This window comes from Numenius arquata, chromosome 13 (genome assembly GCF_964106895.1).
Source record: "Numenius arquata chromosome 13, bNumArq3.hap1.1, whole genome shotgun sequence".
Lineage (NCBI taxonomy): Eukaryota > Metazoa > Chordata > Aves > Charadriiformes > Scolopacidae > Numenius > Numenius arquata.
The window spans coordinates 937799-959040 of record NC_133588.1 but is presented as its reverse complement, the minus strand read 5'-3'; the positions used below and the strand labels follow the sequence as shown (position 1 = coordinate 959040).

Genomic DNA, 21242 nt, shown 5'->3' with positions numbered 1-21242 from the left:
CAAAGATGTTTATTCACTTCTCTTCTGCTTGTCTGTCGCTGCAAAATTCATGTCCCTCCTCTCAGTACGAGAAGGAAGAGCATCTTCTGTGGAGGTCCTGCTCGTGCTGCCCTGGATCCAGCTCTCACAGACCTCTCATGGACACGGTCTTCCTTCTCCTCCCTCCCACTTTAAGGCTGTTGCTCCTGGGATTAGATAAACAGTACGGTGAAGGGAATAAATAGCGCTCTCCCATGCAGTGCTACAGGCTGGGGGCAGAGTGGCTGGAAAGCTGCCCAGCAGAAAAGGACCTGGGGGTGTTGGTGGACAGCCGGCTTAACGTGAGCCAGCCGTGTGCCCAGGTGGCCAAGGCAGCCAACAGCATCCTGACCTGTGTCAGGAACAACGTGGTGAGTAGGACTCGGGAGGTGATCATCCCCCTGTACTTGGCACTGGTGAGGCCCCACCTCGAGCGCCGTGTCGTTTTGGGCCCCTCACCACAAAAAAGACATTGAGGTGCCAGAGTGGGTCCAGAGAAGGGCAACAGAGCTGGTGAGGGGTCTGGAGAATAAGTCTTGTGAGGAGAGGCTGAGGGAGCTGGGGGTCTTCAGCCTGGAGAAAAGGAGGCTGAGGGGAGACCTTCTCGCTCTCTACAACTCCCTGAAAGGAGGGTGTACCTGGGGGGGGGGTCCATCTCTTCTCCCAGGAAAGATGTGATAGGACAAGAGGAAATGGCCTCAAGTTGCGCCAGGGGAGCTTTCTTCACCAAAAGGGTTTTCAGTCGTTGGAGCAGGCTGCTCAGGGAAGTGGTAGAATCACCATCCCTGGGGGTATTTAAAAGATGGGTAGATGTGGTGTTGAGGGACATAGTTTAGTGGTGGTTTTGGCAGTGTTAGGTTAATGGTTGAACTCGATGATCTTAAAGGTCTCTTCCAACCTAGATGATTCTATGATTCTATTCTATGATTCTATAAATCCACCAGACATCAGTGCCATGGTCTTGCCAAATAGCCTGAGAGTAGCTTTGAAGGAGCTACCACAAGGAAAGGCAGTCAACACATAACCAACTGGCACAACCAGGCTGAGCCTTCAGCAGCTTGACCATCCCACGTCATTACGTCTGTGGGGTCTTATGAGTAGGTAGGTCCTGTTTGGAAAACAAAATCTGTACTTTCTGCGGAAAATTGAAATAAAATATGTATTAATTTACAGTCTTGTGGATACTAAATACAGCTAATTAGGAACTTATGTGAAGGAAAAGGCTAATTATAGCCAGAGTGTTAAGAAGTAGGAGGCCATGTTTCATTTCCAAGTCTGTTCTTTGCCTGCCTAAGTGAATAATGGCAGGACCAGAAGAAATTGTCTGAAGTTGCTGCAGGGGAGGTTTAGATCAGATATTAGGAAGAATGACTTTACTGAGAGGGTGGTCAGGCACTGGAACAGCCTGCCCAGGGAGGTGGTGGAGTCGCCATCCCTGGAGGTATTTAAGGAACATGTAGACATGGCACTTCAGGGCATGCTCTAGTGCCCGAGATTGTTGGTTTGTGTCTGTTTGTGGGTGGAGTGGGGTGTGGTTGTGGGCGTTTGGCTTGGTTTGGTTTTGGTGTTTGGTGTTCCGGGATTTTTTTTTTATTTTTTTTTTCTTGGTTGGACTTGATGATCTCAAAGGTCCCATCCAACCAAAAATATTCTGTGATTCTGTGATTCTGTGATTCTGTGATTCTGTGACAGGCTGTAAAAATGCCATATACCTCTTGATCCATGGGTGACCTCAGGGGGGTGCACTGTATAGCACATGCATAGAATCATAGAATTGTCTGGGTTGGAAGGGACCTTTAAGATCATCTAGTCCAACCATCAACCTAACTCTGGTAAAAAAAACCAACACAAACCCACAAAAAACCCCACACAAAAAACCCAAACAAAAATCTTCACTAAACCATGTCTCTAAGCACTATGTCAACCCGTCTTTTGAAAACCTCCAGGGATGGTACCTCAACCCCTTCCCTGGGAAGCCCATTCCAGTGCTTAATAACCCTTTCAGTGTAAAAATTTTTCCTGATATCCAATCTGAACCTCCCCTGGCGCAACTTGAGGCCATTTCCTCTTGTCCCATCGCCTGGGACTTGGGAGAAGAGACCGACCCCCCCTGGCTACACCCTCCTTTCAGGGAGTTGTAGAGAGCGAGAAGGTCTCCCCTCAGCCTCCTTTTCTCCAGGCTGAAGACCCCCAGCTCCCTCAGCTGCTCCTCACAAGACTTATTCTCCAGACCCCTCACCAGCTCCATTGCCCTTCTCTGGACCCACTCTAGCACCTCAATGTCTTTTTTGTGATGAGGGGCCCAAAACGACACGGCGCTCGAGGTGGGGCCTCACCAGTGCCAAGTACAGGGGGACGATCACCTCCCGAGTCCTACTCACCACGTTGTTCCTGACACAGGCCAGGATGCCGTTGGCTGCCTTGGCCACCTGGGCACACTGCTGGCTCATGTTCAGCCGGCTGTCCACCAACACCCCCAGGTCCTTTTCTGCTGGGCAGCTTTCCAGCCACTCTTCCCCATGCCTGTAGTGTTCATGGAATTGGTGTGACCCAAGTGCAGGACCCAGCACTTGGCCTTGTTGAACCTCATCCCATTGGCCTCATCCCATCGATCCAGCCTGTCCAGATCCCTGTGCAAAGCCTTTCTACCCTCAAGCAGGTCGACACTCCCACCCAACTTGGGTTGTCTGCGAACTGACTGAGGGTGCGTGGGCCAACGTGCACCTTCACACCCATGTGGCCACAACCAGAAATGATGGGATAGTATTGCAGCAAGGAGATTTTCTGATAATGAGAAGAGGGAAGTCCTGTGATAAATTACTTGGGAAGGGTCCAGGGCAGGAGACCTTCAGGACCAGACAAAGCAAACATGAGCTGAGAAGGGGCTGAGGCCAAGATTTATAAAAGGAGGATTTTATAGCAAAAGTCTTTTAGAGCCCATGTGATGCTGTCTTCTTTTTTTTTTTTTTAGTCTGAACAGGTGTCTCATTTGTTTTTTTAGAGCCATTTCAGGAAAGCTGCAGGTCTTTCATATGTTAATGTTTTCATTTATCAACTATTTAAGTGTCTCTTCTCTTCAGGTTTCTTCTACTGATTATGTGCCAGGCAATCAGTTTTGGGTCTCCGCTTTTGAAGGGATTTAAGAGTCGGGTGGAGGGAAAGGAGCAAGAGGCAGGTCTGAGTGTTATTCTGCTTATAAGAAAATATCTCTTGGAAGAAAACAGGCAATTATGAGCAACGAATTTAAATCAGCCACTCAGAGGTTACAGCGTAACACGCCTGGTTTTTAACGGGGTGAGGGGGTGGAAACTTCTCCATCATCCTGGAATGAGGTTTGACAGGGGTGTTTCATGGCATGGCAGTGAGTTTGTTGTTGGGTTTGGGTTTTTTTAACTGGAGGAAAAGTGTGGGTGAAACAGAATTGGCTGTGGTTTCCACTTGAAAAAACCTCCTCAGTTTGGTGCCATCTCCCTGTGGGCATGCTTCAGCGGTGGTTGGAGTTAATAAAAATTGGAGAAACCGTCAATGTCCCCAGGCTTGGTAAATGTCAGCCAATTTGGCCAATCTTGCTGAAAAACAGCACTGGAAAGCTTCATTGGTGAGGCTGTAACGCTGCAAGGCAAAGCAAAGGTGCGGGGCTGTTCCAGGGGGGTGTCTCTGAGTCCGTGGGTGGCACAGGATCATTTATATTTTAGATCCTGTAGTCTTAACGAGCTAAATAGTGACCTTTAAAAATGCCAGCAAAGAAACTACTACAAGATTGAAAATCTCCTTTTTCAGTCATTTGATACCCACAGGGACATGGCCATGAGAGCCCAGTTTTAGGCGTCTGCAATGCCTGATGCTGGTCCTGGCACCAAAATCCCAGCTGTGGTTTGCACAGGTAACACATTCCAAGAGTGTTTTCATTAATCTCTGCCAGAATTTGGGCAGATTTGGGGCAAATGCTATTGCAAATGGAAAGTTGGACAAGCTGTGATGGCACTTTGAGCAGCCTGTGCCCTGATGTGTGGACCCGCTGCGAAGTGTGCTTTAGAGGCACATAAAAAGCCTGTGATGTGAAGAGATGGGTGGGATCTGGGGCTTGGGCCTCAGCCTGGTCTCACCAGAAGACCCAGCACTGGGCAGTATTTCCCCGATTACCTGTGGCTAAAGCAATTTGTCCTTTTCCCACTCCTTCCTTCTCTCATTTTTCAATGTCTCTGACTCACCCCCACTTTGTCAAACCGTGACGCTTTTTGGGGGTCTCCTGAGAGCCATCCCCTGCAGAAATCTCAAGGCCGTTCTTTCAACTAGGCTTTTACATTTGCTCCTCGTCACAGATGCACGCAGCCGCCTGTTTGCAGCAGCGGACATGAAGGCCAGGCAGCTGGGGATGTAGTAAAGGGAGAGATGCCTTTTTTCAGCCTCTTCTGCTTCTTTGGAGGCCACCATACTCCTTCTTCAACCAAGGCTTGACAGCAAAACACTCTGCGGCACGATAGTATCTGTGATGCCAGAGTCTTTCTAGCCTTGAGCTAATGGACCAGCTGGATGGAAAAGAGCAGCCTTGGAGATGTGTCCCTCCAAGAGCTTCTGGCATGAATGAGCTTCATTGAGCAGCAATTATTATATTATCTCCATAAATATTTTAACTTCTCAAGCACAGCAAGGAGGAAATAACTCTTCAGGGTGGAATTAATAAGACCAAACCTCATTAAATCTCCCTAGGACAGATTGACAAATGTTTTAATAAGACCATGGGAAGGATTCCTTTGGAGCTGGTGTTCTTAATGACTTGTTTTTGCAACGCCAAATAGGACATTTGCTAGAGGAGAATCTGAGGGATTGCTGAAAAGGCGTTTCAGACCGTCACAGCTGGGTTGGAAAATGGCCAGAGTTGGTTAAGTGAGGGAATAAAAACACCCACACCATTGTTTTAATTTCAGAGCTATTGGACTTATTGGCCTGCCAAAAAAGCATCAGCACTTCATGGACACCCCAGTATTCCTCTGTACCAGCTGCCATAGCTTTGTACCCAACAGCCATCCATTCAGAGCGCTTCAATGTAGGAAGTTAAGCTGATTTAAATGAACGTGGGAATCGCCTGTATGATTTTTCCTAAAGCTGAACCAAGGTTATAGGCTGTAGTAATAAAGTCCAAATGTTTAATTACACATACCCCCACAGCCTTATATTCTAGCACCCGGAGCCAGTCCGCATGATCAGACAGCACTCAGCGTAGCCTGCGCCTTCATAAATATGATTTTCCAAAATGAGCAGACTCCCATGCTGGGGAGAGCGATCTGTTCACACGAGGCACAGGAAAGGTTGATCAGGGAATTGTTTCATGGCGTTTGCAGGAGACAGGCTATAGAGTCTTGGAGAGCAACAGAAAAGTGGAGGTAGATAGCAGCACGTTACCCCATTTATTTGGTGTATGGATTGAAATGGAAAAGCAGCAGTGCACTCTTTGCACCTGAAGGGAAACGGAGTGTGGGATAAACAGCATGGAGAGGGTTTAAAATCAGCTGATGCGGTCAGAGCATCCATAGGGAATGTGGTACATGGTTTGGACAACTATCAGAGAAGAGGACAAGGTGGTGGTGTTGCAGATCTCACTGGAAAGGGACGTTAATGGGGAGTTACTGTGTCTTTGCACTGCAATAGTGCTTGGGGTAGCAGTGGGGGTCTCGGGGCACAGGGACCCAGGTGCAGCCCCCAGCCCGATGCTTGCATCCAGCCCCCTGTGCTCAGCAGGGCAAACTGTGTCCCAGAAAACCAGTGCTCTTAATTAAAATAATTATCCAATCAGCCACTCGAAGGAGCTCACACAGCTCTGTGTTTAGCAGCGGGAGCCCCTGGAGGTCTGTGTTAAACCCACGTAGAGGGACACAGCCCCCAGCCCACAGGAACAGCCACCCTCTGCCAAGGCAGCAATCAGATCCTCCGTGCCAGCAATCAGAGCAGGGCTGGGTGTGAGAGTTAATCAAAACTTATCTGTAATTATAGCAGAGCCTGTTTGAGTGCCTGATTAATATAGTTATGCCTTCACTATGGGCAGGCTGCTGGCTGCAGGCAGGTGTGTGCGTGGGGGGAGCAGCTGTGGAGGGGGGGAAACCACAAAAGAAATTGTTTCAGATCCCAAATGAAATGATATGTCTTTGCCAAGGAAATTTATCGATTTTAATACACCCTCCTTAGCCAGAGTGTGGATAGTGAAAGATGTATTAAACGATAAAATAATTGCCTGGGTGAAGGGGCGGATTTGGCCCGGTCAGGGGCTCTTTCCAAAACCTGTTGGCAGAGGAAGACAAAGAGTGAGGCACCTGCAGAGTGAATTTAATGCACTGTCTATACAGCATGGTTCAGATGTGATGTGTTTGTCTGTGCGTATATGTATAATACGGTGCTTGGAAAGAATACACACATATACATAGGACATATTGCTCATTCTGAGTGAGTTGTGAGTATTTTTTTAGGGAGAACAGAGACCATCCAGCTATCCAGGAATATTTGTAAAAGCATTCAAATTTTTTCCCCAATACAAATGCTCAACAAATGTTTTCACATCACTGGCTCTATTGCTCTTTATTTGTCTCGCGGTGGTAACTGTGCCTCCTCCCACAGAGGGGGCTCAGTGCCGTGTTACACTAGCTGCTGCATCTGTGGTCCCAGGCTGCCTGTTCATCCTTCCCCCTGCTTGCACAGGGTGAGGGAACACTGGGCAGGAGTTGTCAGGAGATGTCCGAGTTCGGCGTGGTGGCTCTGGTGTCCTGGGGGTAAGGGCTTGCAAAAGCAACCCCCTTCGTAGCAGGCAGGGAAGGCAGCCAGCCTCCAGAGGCTGTGTGGTCTTGTGGCAGTCATCCTGGTAAAATAAGGCAAAATCCTGAAGGGGAGAGCAAGGGAGACATTGATCTTTTTTTCCCCCCTGGTGAGGCAGAGGTGGTCCCAAGGCAGCCTGGGTGGGGACACTGCTCCATCACGCTCCTCGTCCCATGCCTCCATACAGGCAAGCGGTGCCCCACTGGCTGCACTCGGGTTCAGGGCATTATGAATCTCCATGTTAACACTACAGCAAGCAGCTGCAGGAGATGGTGAATGCTTGGCAGTTTGCTTCAACGTCGCTGTCCCACGATGCTCACCGTGTTATGTGTGTCCCCCAGAAGCACCATGGCTCTGACGGGGAGGAGTGCAAGTTTTTTGTGTTAGAGAGAAGTCATTAAGTGCCTCACTAGTTAGATGCTCAAAAAGTCCATCAAGAAACTCGTGCTCCCCTACCAATTCAGGTGTGAGAAAGCAGCTCTGTGACCAGTTTCTCAGAAGTGTTTTTCTGCAGCTCATTCCTCATTTATGTTTTAAAATAGGAGATAAAGGCCCTCTGGGTTCTTGTGGAGCTGCTCCGGTTGCCATGGAAATAGCCCTCGTTAATCACTTTGCCATAAAACAAGAATAATTTGCTTTGGGGAGCTTGGGGTACTCATGTTGTGCCACTGCATGCTCAGGTGGTGCTGGGACCACTCTGGTCTCACCCTGAGTTTGATCATTGCTGGTGGCATGTAGGGAGCCAGGAGTGTCAGTCCCTGTCTCATGGCACCAAGAAGTTGTGAGTCCCAGAGTATTCCCGTGCCAGGAGGTGCTGGCACGCAGGGACAGGCTGCGTATTGGGGGTCTGCCTGGACCACCTGCTGTCCCAGCAGGCACCGATGGGTTGGAAATAATCTGGGAAAAACATCATGTCAGTGAGTTTGGGTTTAGAGGAGCCTTTATTTCACAACTTTTTTTAGCTCCGATGCTGAGCTTCCGTCAGACCTGATATGGCCAGTGGCCCGGCTGGGCTGGTCTTGGTCTCGTTGGGCTGCGATCAGATCATCTGGGCTGGTGTTGGACTGGCTGGAGTGGTATTGGCCCAATGTTGGACTGGTTGTGCCAGTGTTGGTCTGGTTGTACTGATGTCAGTCTGGTTGTGCCAGTGTCCCACCTCTGCTGAGCATGGTCCTGCTCCTCCACGTCCTGCTAGCCACCAGCCCCTTCCCAGCACAGCCTTGCTGCGCCCTTGTGAGAAACTGGGCTGTGCTGGGAAGGGGCCCCAGGTGCTTTAGGCTTTGTGCTGTTGAAACATTTTACTAAGTGTTCTCTGTCTTGCAAGGGTTTGGATTACCCTGGGAGCTTCTGTCACTTGAGCAGCTCGTCCTCCTCCACCAAAGCTCCCTGGGAGCAGCTCTGTGGGCTGTCTCCACCCTGCCTCTGGCCCCAGATGGCCAGAGCTTTCCTCTTCTCCATCTTCAGAAAATATACAAATGCCAAAATATGCTCGTCTTGCAGCGCAGGACGGGCAGGAGGCTGGATGGGGGCATCTTCAGCTCGTGGCTTCCTGGGGAGAGCCATGTTAGTCATCCCAGACCCCTTTTACTTTGGCACTGGGTTGCCCATACTGTTGTGGACTAAGGCACTAAATAACACGCTGAAGCTCTCGGGGTGGGGATCTCCAAAGCAGAGGAGGGGCTGCTTTTCATACCTGCACCTGCTGGCTCTTGTCCTGCAAGGCAATTGTAAAGTAATTTAAGATCACAGTAAAGAGAGCAACTACGGATTTTGGGTAATCACCTCTTTATGTTGCTGTATTTATCTATAAATGAAGGGTGCTGATGTGCCCCCCCTGCCCACACTCCCCCCTATCACGGCCTGTATGAGTCTGTCCCGGGGTGATGGATGCTGGAGGGGCCATATGCTGGGCAACCCACAGATGCTGGAGGGCTGTATGCTGGACAACCCATGGATGCTGGAGGGCTGTATGCTGGACAACCCATGGATGCTGGAGGGATATATGCTTCCTGTGGGGTGGGACAGCATGTGCTGATTCTTCCTGTGGTCATTATGGTCTGGGACATAGACCTGTGGGTGGGATGTTGGATGGATGCTGCCCCCCTGTGGGTGGGATGTTGGATGGATGCTGCCCCAGCCGGGGTGCCCACCAGCACTGGGTGGTTGGTGCTGGGTCTCACTATGCTCCCTGTCTGCCTTGGCAGGTGTACGAGAGCGGCAGCAACGTGGACCAGTTTGTGACCCGCTTCCTGCTGAAGGAGACGGCCAACCAGACCCAATCGCTGCTGAACTCTGTGGAGAGTGCCGTGGATGCCATTGATGAGCAGACCAACCCCACCAGGTCTGTAGCACCTCCTGCCCTCCTCCCTGCTTCCCCATTGGTGCAGGGGGTGGAGGGAGAGGAGGAGGATGCTTTTGCGGGGTGAAGGAAAATACAGTGGACAGGAGCAAAGGGGAGATGGGCGAGCGGTCGCCTATCTCTTTGCCTCCCTTCCCGGCTGCCTGAGAGCTCTCCGGGCTTTTCTCCACTGCTCTGTCCTGCCCTGTCCTTGTCTCCCTCAGCCCTAAGGGTCCCTCTTGACCCCTTCACCCACGAGTGGTGCGGGGAGGGTTATGCAAACCAGGGTGCAACACCCCGGGGCTGGACTGGGTGGTACTGGTTGCACAGGGCCGCATTGAGGCTCTCCTCCAAGCAAAGCCACCGGTCCCATCCATGGCAAAACATGGGCACCAGCAGCATGATGGCTGTGTCTGGGGTATGCTGGGGACAGCCCGCAGTGGGTGGCTTCCTGTGCAGGGGATGCTGTCCCTCCTGCTGGGGCACCCAGCAAGTGAAGTCATCCACAGAGGCAAAAGGTGCTTGTGCACTGGGGACAGGTCCCGTATAAGGGGACCACCCCCATCCCAGCAGCCCAGCATATCCTACCAAGCTTGAAGAAGACAGAGGAGATGGTTTCAACATTCCTCAAGTGCTGGCAGGGCTGAAATATAAGGAGTACCCAGCAGCATAGCCCAAAACGCAGCAGAGCCCCCCGCTTGGTGTCACAGCGTGACTTGCCTCTGGAGTACCGCCATCACAGGCTGTAACCAGGACAGGTTGCCATGGAAACCATTCATCAGCTGCTTATGAAGCGGATCCCTCTCCTACCATAACTGCAAACCAGGAGGTTGGGGGATGCTCAGGGGGATGCCTCGGTTTCCCCAAGCCATGGGCGGGCAGAGGGGCCGAGGCACATCGACCACAGAGTCTGAATGCTTCATTGCAGCCAGATGCATTTTGGGTTTTAACATCAGAAGCAGGCATGTCCCAGATGGGTGGCAGTGGGCTGGTATAGCAGGAGCCGTTGCTTCTTGGGTCACAGTTGAGACCCTGGGCAGCTCTGGTGACATCTCACCAGCTTTCCTAGGAGAAATGCTCCGAGTTTCATCACCCCACATTGCTTTCTTCTCCCTGTTTTGGAAGGAAACTGCTGGCCTGCAGCAAACCTTGCACAAAACATGGAGAAAGTACAAGCTCCTGGGAAACAATGTGAGGAAACAAGTCCAACATCAGACGGAGCAATTAGAGCCCATGAAAGACTTTGCTGGCTTTTATTTGCCGACATGTGGGCCCAGTTCATAATGAGGAGTATTGTAGTTGTTTCCTCATGGTAATAATAGCCAAAAAGAACCAAAACCACCCCACTAAAAATGATCTCACGCATCTGCATGAAGATAAAGAAGTGTCCTAAAAAGCACTGAAATAAAGGGCTGTAAAATGAAGTGCAAGAGCAGAGCATCCAAGCCTGAGACACCTCATTAAATTGTGATTAAAAAGAAATCTCTGTCTGTTCTCGCCTAATTTCCTGCCTATTGACGGGGGATTATTCAGGACTGGAAGGGGGATTATTACACAGCCTGTAGCAACGGGGATGTTCCTGCTACCTTTATTGCTGTTCTTGCTTCCTTATCGTGGGGATGCTCTTTGGGACCAGCTCATCACGTCCCTGTGTGCGTGTTTGGGTCCACGCCAACTGATTTTGGGGGACAACAGCAGCACCCTGGACATTGCTCCCTCAGTACCAACAGAGCCAGCCGAAATTGCCCTGGGTAGCCAGAGAGGGTAGAGAGAGCACTCGGCTGTTGTGCTGCCTCCAGCTGGGAGCCACATGCCTGGTGAGAGATGCCAAGAGGAGCCAGGGCTCCCAGGCACCTCTATCAGCAGACAGCCAGCATGGAGCTGCTCTCACTGGAAGGAAACACTGGAAACCCTTTGAGCAATTCAGCCTTTCCCTCTTCAGTTCAGGTTTCCCATCAGGGGAGGGGAGGAACAAAAGAGAGGATCATCCTTCCCAAAACCCATTCCCATCTTGCTGCACACAGAGGGTGGCTGCAAACCCTTGTGGGGATGGCTGGTCTTAGCATCCTCTGTGGCTTGCAGAGGAACGAGGGCCTGGGGGGACCACCGAGGAGCTGGGTGGTCATTCATGTCTCAGGGATATGTGCTTGCACACCTGCTCCTTTTCTCCCAGAGGCATTGTAGGATAAGCCAGGCCAAATGGGCTTTGTAGTCCCAGAGGAAGAAGCAAGGTGGAGGAGATGCTATGGTAGATGTGTCTCCATTCTCCAGGAGAACTGTTGCTGCTGACACATGGCCACGCTGCCAGGTGGGCAGCCTTTCCCTGCTCAGTGCTGAAGGACAGGATGGGAGGGAAGCCTGCACTGCCTGGGAATGGTGTGGGCACTGCTGATCTCCAAGGGGTCTGGCATTGGTGGCAAAGCTGCCAAAAAGGATGCTCCAATGCTGTACGTGCCCATCTCTGCCCTCCCTGATGGACCGTGTGCTCTCTGGTTGCAGGCACTACCCCAGCAAGGCTGGCCATGGTCTGATGGACACCTGGTATGACAGCACCATGCCCAGCTACTCTCCCACCAGCCAGATGGTCCCCAGGGAGTATGGGAAGAGCTTCCAGACTGGTAAGTGATGGCCACTTCCCAGCCGTGCTGGCAGCCTGAGGTGGCCCAGGGTGCTCGGGGAAGGGAGCTGTGATCCCAGTGGCAGCATGGAGGTGATGCTCAGCTTCCCTGGAGGGCAGCAGGGCTCTTGAGGGGCATCTCTCGCTCCATCACTGCCTCTCGGCTCCCCGCAGGTTCCCCCGACACCAAGGCAGAGGGGCTGGAGGGACAGATCAACAGGCTGGCTGAGCTGATTGGCAGGCTGGAGGACAAGGTAAGGGCCAGCGTTTCAACCCGTGGGGCTGTCCCTTGAGTATCCCTGCAGCCCCAAGGGACTTGGAGGTGACCAAGAGGTGTCTAAGCCCATCTCTGCATCATGGTGTGCATGGGTCATGGGTGGGAGCTGGGTTGCTGGTGGTGGTGGTGGTGTTGGAGGATGTTACTTCTGATGAGCTGACGGCAGCTATTGGATGTAGCATGATTAAGTGGTAGTTTATTTAAACAAGAAAAAGACATAAGGAAGAAGGTAAAGTCTCTTGCAGAGGCAGTCTGACTCCATCTAGGGACTGAAGGAGAAAATGTTTTGATGCAGGAAACCTATTGGTTTGCATTTTCAGGTCAGAAGGGGAAGGGAGCAGAACGGGGAAAAGCAGTGATTCAGGGCAGGAAAATATTGATTATGGTTGCCGAAGGAATTAAGAGTGTGCCCAGGGCTGGGGAAGGCACAAGCAGGCATTGAAGAGAGGTGGGCACCCCTGCTTCTGTGTCTCCAGGGCAATTCAGGGACCACGAAAAGGTGACAGCCGTTTTGGGGCTGATGCAAGGACACAGTGTCGGGGATGTCAGCTGCGCTGGGAGCACGGGGAGTTTTTGCAGAGGGTCCTGACAGGAAGGCACGTAGGTGTGAATGGCTGTTGGAGCCATGCCCTGTGGAGAAGGGGGCATGGTCCATCGTGCCAAGTGATGGGAACAGAAAGCCACCAGCCTGGGGGGTACATGCAGCCTCAGCCCACACCTCTGCTTCTTTCCCCCCATTTCCCAGACTCTCTGGTTTGACCTGCACCAGCGGCTGTCGGACAGTGAGAGCACGGCTTGCACGGTGAGTGTCCGGCCACTGCCCGTGGGGTGCTGGAGTGTCCCTGCAGCCTGGCATCGGACTGGGGGCTGGGAGGGGTGGGTCCCCCTGTTTTTTGGGTCTCACATGCCGCTTTGTTTTGGGGGGGTCCCGGCAGTACCTCCTTCTGGTGCGGGATGAGATGACGGTGTCGCACAAGCACCTGGGCGAGTTTTGCAGCTCCCTGAAGCAGTACCTGAAGAGCGTGGCCGGGGAGCAGGATTGCTTCCAGTGGGTACCATCAGCAGTCACATGTCAGGGGGGCTGAGGGTTCAGGGGAGGATGTTGGGGGGTGTCCAGCTGCCCTGGCAGCAAGGGACACCCCACCAAGTGAAGGGCTGAGGCAAACAGCCAGGATTCTTGGGTGTAGTGATGTTTGGCTACCACAGCCCTTCTGCATGGGGTGGGGAGTGCTTGGGGGGGGGGGGGGGGCAGGGAGTGTTTCCCCAACTGGTGGGGCTTGAGTCACCCCTTGGTGGCCCACCCTAAAGCATGTCTGTGGCTGCATGGGGGGGAGGGATGCCCCTTGGTTCAGGGCTCACCCCTTTCCCCGCTTGTGCCAGCGTCACCGCAGTGAAGCTGCCCGATGGGGTCACCTTCATTGTCTACGAGTTCTGGGAGACTGAAGAAGACTGGAAGAGGTAGGGGAGGGGGCACAAAAAGCTCAGTTTTGGGTGGGTTGCTTAGGCATGGAGGGGTGTTGGAGCTGCTGAGCCCCAAGCTCTGTCCCCTGTCTGATGGCAGGGGCGAGGATCTGGTTGTCTGTCCTGGGGCTGTCACTGTAAGAGGGGACGGGGTCTTGGGAGATCTCTGTGCATCTCCCACCTGGGGATGCCTTTGGACATGGGGGACAGGACGGGAGGTCTCACTGTCCTGAACCATGGCAGGGTGCTTTGCCCAAGGGGGGGTGAGCGGGATTGCTGGCATGGAGCCCCTGCCGGAGCCTGTGTGGGTGGGGGTGGGCCTGGGATGGTGATTTAGGGGGAGGCTGTCACCCCCTCTCTCCTGCCCGGACGCAGGCACCTGCAGAGTGCCACCTGCAAGGGCTTCCAGCACGTCAAGGTGGACACGCTGAGCCAGCCTGAGGCCATCTCCAGCGTGGCCGTGCCAGGTAGGAGGGTGGCCACCCTGTGGGGGGGGGGACAGGGACACCCAGGTGGCCAGCACCACTCCACTATTGGAGAGCAGGGCTGGGCAGGGGGCACAGGGTGGGGGACAGTGCAGACTGGGCTGGGTGGGATGGATGGGGGGGGTCAGGGTGATGTGGGGCCAGGCAGGGGTGACCCTCTGGTGCCATTCCCCCACAGCTGCCTGGTGCACCCTGAGCCGAGAGTGACCACTGGTGCCAGGGGACCTGCCAGCGCCCATCCCCGCTGCGGGGTGGCCGTGACCCTCTGCCTGGAGGGGGTGGGGTGGGAGGTGTCGGTGTGACCTATCTGCAGTGAAGGAAACCCCCCGTGTGTGTCCCCAGCACCCCATAGAATCCTCCCCACAGCTACCCCGTCGCCTGGGTCACCTCTCCTGGGAGTGGGGTGGTCTCTGTGTGTGTGTGTGTGTGCGTGTGCGTGTGCACCAGCCCTGGGGTCTGCCAGGGGGATGCTGGCAGGGTTTGGGGGGGGTAGGGGGCACCCCCAGGCATGGGCAGGCAGGGAGTGGGGGGGGGAAGGGTGCAGGAAGCCGGGCGATGGGGAGGGGATGAGGCCAGTGATGAAGAGCAGGGGTGGAAGTGGGAGGTCAGACCCCCCCCCCAGACGGTAATTTGGGGGTCCCTGCTAGTCTCCAGGGCCATCCAGGGAGGAGGCTGGGGGGGGGGTGTGTGTGAGGCTGTGCCCAGTGCAGCGTGTGTGTGCCTGCAGGGACAGGGACCCGTGTTCCTGGGTGGGGTCAGGGTGGTGGCAAAGGGGGGTATCCCTTAGTCCTGCGGGGTGTGGGTGGTCCCAAGGGGTTTCCTTTGCGTGTGGTCAGTGGCAGTAGGTGCCTTGCAGGCATGGGGGTGGCTCCACCCCCCCCCTTCCTGGGGTCTGTACATCTGTCTGTCTGTCTGTGCGTGTGCAGCACTCACTGCCCATCCTGCCCCCCACCCGCCGTGCCCGGGGGTCCCTCAGGGTGCGTTGCGATACCCTGTCCCATCTTTATTAGCCGCTGTACAATGGGGACGGTGATGCCAAATAAAACTGTGATGGGATACAGCCGTGTAACTGTGTCTGGGGCTGGGCGGGCATGGTGGGGGCCTCGGCGGAGGGCATGATGCGGGTCCATGGCCCCTCAGCGCAGCAGCCCCAGCACAGCCAGGGCAGCGCTCTGCCCACAGATGAAGGCACCACCAAGGACAGAGAGGACACCCCAGGACACGAGAACAGCCCTGCGGGGACATGAGCAGGGGCCCGGTGGGACAGAGCCAGCGCCCAGTAACATGCCACCCCCAGACCCTCTGGGTGTGGGCCCTTCTGCGGGGTCTCAGCCTCCTGTGTCATTCTCCTTTGCATCACTCCTGGCAGATGGATGAAGCCCCCGGCAGCCCCTTCAGCTCATCCCCTGCACCCGCTGCAATGACAAACAAAACCTGGTCAAAAGCCTGGCAACTGCCACCGTGAGACCACCCCACATTCTGCCTGTGCCTGGTGGCCCCACCAAGGGGGCACAGATCCGCTTCGGCCCCCCATGCAAGGGCACAGCTGCTCCCACACATCCCCAGCCCTCACCCTACTGCCACGTGTCCCCACCCCAGCTCCATCCCCGGCTCCATGACCTGTGGCTCTGCACCTCCCTGCCCTGTACCCCCCCGCCCTGGGCACACAGCCCCCCACCTCGGCCAGACATCAAGCCCCCGGGACGCAACACTCACCCCCAAACCCTGCTGCTGCTCCATCGTGGGGTCATCATCACTGTGCACCTTCCCGAACTGCCCCAGGCAGGCTGGCACTGTCCCCTTGCTGTCCCCATCGCCCCGGCTCATGTTATCCCCTTTTCTCGTGACAGCACTCCTGGGCTCACACCCTGGCAGGTCTTCCAGAGGGACCTCTCCAAGTCCTTGTCACCCACCTGGGTGCCCTTGCTCGCCTCCTCCCTGGGCACCCCTGGGCCCCCCAGCACCCCAGGGGGGAACCCTTGCAGCTGCCCAGACAGCCATGCCCCCCCCCTGCCTCCCAGGGTGCCTCTTGTCCCAGCACCCCCTGGGGTGCTCCCTCTGGTCACCATGGGGGACAGGACACCCCCCCATCACCTCCATCTTCACTCAGACTCTGCTGCTCCCCTGTGGGGACACACTTTGGCACACAGTTACCCCAAAATCGGCCAGCACCATACCAAGTCCCCCTGACATGGGCTGCTGCTGTGCCCACAGCCTCTTCAGCCAGGAGCAGTGATGGATATGTGTCCCCCCAGCACCAAGAACCACTGAACACCTGATGGCTGCTGGCCTTGGGGCACCGTGCCTCTCTGCCCCCCACCCTGACCCCCACGGGGTGCCCCAGTGCCTCCAAACCCCACGGCTCTCCATCCCATACAGCCGTGCAAAGGGCCTGGTACCTGGGCACCTCCCTGATGCCCGGGCTCCTCCCTGATACCCAGGCACACTCCTAACACCTGGGCACATCCCTGGTATCTGGGGCACATCCCTGATATCCTGACACACCCCCGATACCTGGCACGACCCCATTGCCCAGGCACATCACCAATGTCCAGGCACCTCCCTTATGCCTGGGCTCATCCCTGATACCCAGGAACATCCCAGGTACCCGGGCACATCCCCAGTGCCTTGGCACATCCCTCCTCACCCACCCCTCAGCCCCCACCACGGATCCCATGTCCCGCAGGAAGTGCTTCTGCTTTCAGTGCCCACAGGTGCCCCAAAGCCCCTTCCTCATGGGGCTCCCACCGCAGCCAGGGTGACCCTCAGGAACCCTTTCTGGACCATGGGATGCTGCACTCCACCCCTGCCCCTGCCCTTGCCCACCAACCCACAGATACTCACTTTTTGCATGGCCCAAGGGTGCGGGTCCCAGTCATGCACACCAGGCACAGCCCTGCCACCATCACAGAAGCTCAGCCCCGCTGCCATGGCACCCCTCACCCAGGTGCCACTGCAGCATCCCCCACAAGCACGTCCCTGCACTCCCAAAATGAGGCCAGGACGGGCCACCCACCACCGCAGCAGCTCCCCTTCCCACAGAGGGCACTGGCAAGCCCTCCCCGCCCTCCCACCGCTCACTCTTGCCTGGGAAGATGAAGATGAAGAAGGCGCTGATGCCCCCAATAAGCTCGATGACCTTGCCGATGTCAGGGACAAAGAGGGCGATGGCGAGTGTGGCGGCCATCCAGGCAACCGTCAGCACCACCCGGCTCTGCCGCTCATGCGCCTCAGGCACCTCCGTAGCCCCGCGCTTGCGGGTCACCCACATGTCCCGCACCACCGACCTGGGGGGACGTTGCGGGGTCACAGCACCCAGCAGAGCTGCACTGGCCAAGGGGGGACACCCAGCTCGCCACCACCCTCTCACCTGCCCAGCAGCACCACGATGGGGTAGATGGTGATAATGGAGATACCAAAAAGCAAGCGGGCGACAATGACAACTGGGTCGTTCCCTGGGTAGGACATCAGGACATCGGATGCCACGGCCTCGCCGAAGGTCAGGTAGCCATAGAGCCCTGACAACAGGGAATTGATGGTGGGCAGCTGTGCCGTTGAGGACAGAGGAGCCCCAAGGAGGATGGATGAGCCCTGGGGACAGGGGACCCCCAGGGCAAGAAGGGAGTCAAGGGCTGTGGTGCTGGGATTACCAGTGAGGGAGTAGATGAGCAGGCAGATGAGCATGGAGAGCACAGAGACAGCGACCCAGTGGGAGAAGCTCTGGTTGCGCATGCTGCTGTAGATGGCCACACAGGCCTCGTGGCACTGCAAGGCATTGGGACGACAGTGCAGGGACAACCCCCAACATCTTCCCTCCCACCTGTGGGTGCCCCGTCCCACTCTTCTTCATCCTTAGGGGCTTGGTCCTGCCCCGCAGCCACCTCAACAGCCACAGGTCCCCTTCCTTGGAACCTGCCCCTTGCAAGGGATGGTGTTCCCATCGTCCAGGATGCCGCGGGAGGCTGCCAGCACCACCCCAGCAGCCAGGGACAATGGGGACAGGGTGACCTACCTGGAAGCCGAAGCAGATGGTGGGGATGACACTGAAGACAGAGGCCCAGGAGGAGGCCCTGTGGCACGGTGGGGAGAAAGCATAGAGCAGAGGGCATGAGGCCCCCAGAGGTAGAGGGGACATTGGTGGCATAAGCTGTGAAGCCTGGATGCCACCGCAGGAACCTCCCGCTTGGTGATTTTGGGAGAAGGGGGCATTTCTGGGGTGAAAGTTAGTATTGGGGGCTGCCACCCACCCACCGCCCTGCCAGCACTGTCCTCAGCTCACCCTCTCCCCACCTGGAGCCACCCCCTGCACTGCCTCCAGCCCTGCCCCATGCCGCTGCTGATGCCACTGGAGACAGGGAGGGAGAGTCATGGGGTGACCTCTACCTACCTGGAGGGCTGGGGGGGCTCAGGTGAGCTCAGGCTCTCTGCCTGCAGGTGGTACTTCAGGACGATGACCAGGGTGAGGTAGCAGGCGGCCAGTGTGCCCAGGATGCTGCTGGGGCATGGGAAAGCATCAGCACATGGACCCTCGGCAGCCAGGAGGGAGGGGGAGTCCCATGGCCCCACAGGGACCCAGGAGGAAGTGGCTTGGGGTACAGGGTGCCAAGATAGTACCTGGAATACTTCTGGAAGCCGATCTCCCTGGGGACGGAGAGCGGGAAGATGACAAGGATGCAGAGAGCCGAGAGGGTGAATCGCTGGTCCGCGTACCAGGGGAGCAGTGGGGGGGCCCCGCTTAGCGTCCCATTGGGGTACAGGGAGTCACACACTGCGGGGGGCAGTGGGGGGGTCAGCTGCACCCCAAAGGGTGTCCCAAGGGGGTCAGGAGCATCACACCGTGGCAGGCCCAGGGAGCCCTACATCCCCAGCGGCCCCAAGAAAACCCCAGAGCTGTCCCCAGCCCACATGGGACCACCTTCCCCTCACTCCTGGGAGTCACCGGCCCCGAGCAAGCATGGGACGTGGGGGGACACAACTCACGTTTCTCCAGCTGGTCGCCCACCACCCTGAGCAGGGCCACGGAGATCATGAAGAGGTTGAGGAGGAAGCAGACCTCGCAGAGCTTCCCCACCGCTGCCCCACACACCACCCGGATGACCCCCTGGTAGGTGGGCTGGGCGCTGAGGGCTGCCGCGTAGCCCAGCACGGCCAGCCCGCTCACCAGGAAGACCAGTGAGCCCTGCAGGGACAGGACGCAGCAAGAAGCACCACTCCGACCCTCCGTCACCCCCCAGACCAGGGGAACCCAGCAGGGCCGTGGCCAGGGACCAGGTCACTGGCCAGGTCACCTTGTGGCCCTGGGTAACATGGGTCAGCAAAAGGATGGTGAAACAGCCCTGTGGGATACTTTGGGTTTAGATTTGGGGGTTTGGGGGCATGTAGGGGACCAGCCACCGATTTTGTTTTAGATTGAGCTAAAAGCGAGCTAAAAGTGTGGCAGCAGATGCCAAAGAGCATCTCTAAGAAGGGGAGGGTACCCGCCGCCCCCCCCCCCACCCCCCAACACTGGGACAGGTGAACCCCACCATCTCTTTGCCCCTTTCCCTGGGCCGGCAGGTTCTTCACCATCCCCAAGGGGCTGAGTCCCCCCCAGCCCCTCGCCCCCGTCCCCCTCCCCGGCTCGGGCCCCCCTTGGTCCCCTCCCCTTACCATCTCCACCAGGAGGGCGGGGGCGGCCCCTCCGGCCCTGCTGAAGGCCCAGGGGAAGCTCAGCAGCCCCGCGCCCAGCGCCGACTTCAGCATGATGAAGACGGCGCCGGCGGAGGAGAGCCCGGCACCGCCCTCCCCCGCCGCCGCCGCCGGCAGCAGGGGCCGGCCCTCGCCCGCCGCCCGCTCCATCCCGGCGCCTCCCCGGCAGGGCTCTGGGACGGGGCGGGCAGGGGGAACGCACCCCCCCCACCGACCCCCCGCCCCCGTGGGGAGGGGGCCACCGGGGGAGGGAGCAGGAACCGGCCGTGGGAACCCGCCAAGGGAAGCCCCGTCCCGATCCCACCCCCGGCTCGGGTGCAGGGGAGGCGGCATCGCCCCCAAGCCCCCCGTGGCCATGCCAGGGGAGGACGGACCACGGTTCATGGCATCCCCCCGGCTCGGGACTAGTGGTCCTGACTCGGGACTAGCGGTCCGCGTCCCGCGGGCATCCCCATGTCTCAAAGAGCGGTGGGGTAAACCCACAGCCCCAGCAGGTCCCACCACGGGGTGTGCGGCCTGGGGGCTCCCCGTTCCGGCTGGGTTCACCCCATCCATGGAATTCCCACCACGGGGCATTTTGGAGCATCCCGGGGTGGGGAGGGCGAGGGAGGGTGGCTGCAGCCAGAGACCATTTGGCTGGTGGATGCTTCACCATTCATGGGGCACAGGACGAGGCCAGCACCCCTCGGTGTCTCCGCAGCAGGCAAAAGCCCACCAGGGCGGCTCCTGCACTCAAGAGACCTTAGCGAGGAGCCACCCCATCCCATCCCTGCTCCGAAAGGGGGTGCTGGGATAACAGGATGGGGTGACTGATGCTGCAGGGGACCCACATGGAGGAGGCTGCACTCCACAAGGATAAGGAGACCATCCCTTGTTGGGGGGGACGGAGGACACAGTCGCTCCCGGCACATGCCACCGCCCCAGGGCTCAGCACAGGGGACCCTGGTGCTGGCTGACAGCCCCTAATGCGTTTTTGATTTCCCAAATATGTGCCCTTCTGATCTTGGTAAGATGGATAAAGAGACTTTAATCAGCTGCTCGGAGGAATTAAGGATGGCTAATTGTGCCTGCCGCCTCCACTGCACCGCTGCCACCTACGGGGCTTATAACCAGTTAGAAGGGCCCTTCCAGGCCTTCATTAGCTGCACACCAAAGGCTTCGGAAATAATTGGCCTCTACGATTTAGAAATTGGCCACTGGGCTGTAAAATACCAGCCACTGGTATTTTAGGCTCTTACTCGGACTGGCGCTTTGATACAGCTTGACTCTGGTTTCAAGCTCCGCAGCAGAGCTGTAATCTCTCATTAGCGCTGAGATGAGAAGAGCAAGCCTCCTCATTAGCACCCACACCAAAGCTTTCCAGGCTCCCTCTGATGGGAGCGCCCCAAATCAAAGGGACACAGCCCAACCCCAAAGGGGCACGGGCCCCTGGGGGGGGTTCTCTGCTCAGTGGTTTTGGGCTCCCTCACTCGTGTTTTCCCCATTTTCCCATTTATCTGGGTGCGAGCTGTAACCTGAGGGTCCCCGTGGGTCGGCACCTTCACCCACTGCTGT

The 21242-nt window shown here is 56.5% G+C and overlaps 2 protein-coding genes across 2 annotated transcripts in view; one reads left to right on the top strand and one right to left on the bottom strand.

Moving 5' to 3' along the window:
- NECAB2 (N-terminal EF-hand calcium binding protein 2) overlaps nucleotides 1-14207 on the top strand; it is an 85782-nt gene extending 71575 nt beyond the window's left edge. The window contains exons 6-13 of the mRNA XM_074158103.1: nucleotides 9027-9163; nucleotides 11660-11778; nucleotides 11952-12031; nucleotides 12800-12856; nucleotides 12990-13102; nucleotides 13435-13512; nucleotides 13891-13982; nucleotides 14179-14207. Of these exons, the coding sequence (XP_074014204.1) occupies nucleotides 9027-9163; nucleotides 11660-11778; nucleotides 11952-12031; nucleotides 12800-12856; nucleotides 12990-13102; nucleotides 13435-13512; nucleotides 13891-13982; nucleotides 14179-14207 (705 nt within the window). The remainder of the gene's footprint in view (nucleotides 1-9026; nucleotides 9164-11659; nucleotides 11779-11951; nucleotides 12032-12799; nucleotides 12857-12989; nucleotides 13103-13434; nucleotides 13513-13890; nucleotides 13983-14178) is intronic.
- Nucleotides 14208-15136: 929 nt separating this feature from the next.
- SLC38A8 (solute carrier family 38 member 8) lies at nucleotides 15137-19838 on the bottom strand. Its single transcript, XM_074158133.1, has 10 exons — nucleotides 19650-19838; nucleotides 18981-19179; nucleotides 18615-18768; nucleotides 18388-18492; nucleotides 18013-18070; nucleotides 17651-17765; nucleotides 17371-17518; nucleotides 17082-17287; nucleotides 16845-16914; nucleotides 15137-15233 (listed from the first exon to the last, which is right to left on the bottom strand). Exons 1-10 carry the CDS (start codon nucleotides 19836-19838, stop codon nucleotides 15137-15139), a joined length of 1341 nt encoding a protein of 446 aa, XP_074014234.1.
- Between the last annotated feature and the right edge of the window lie 1404 nt (nucleotides 19839-21242).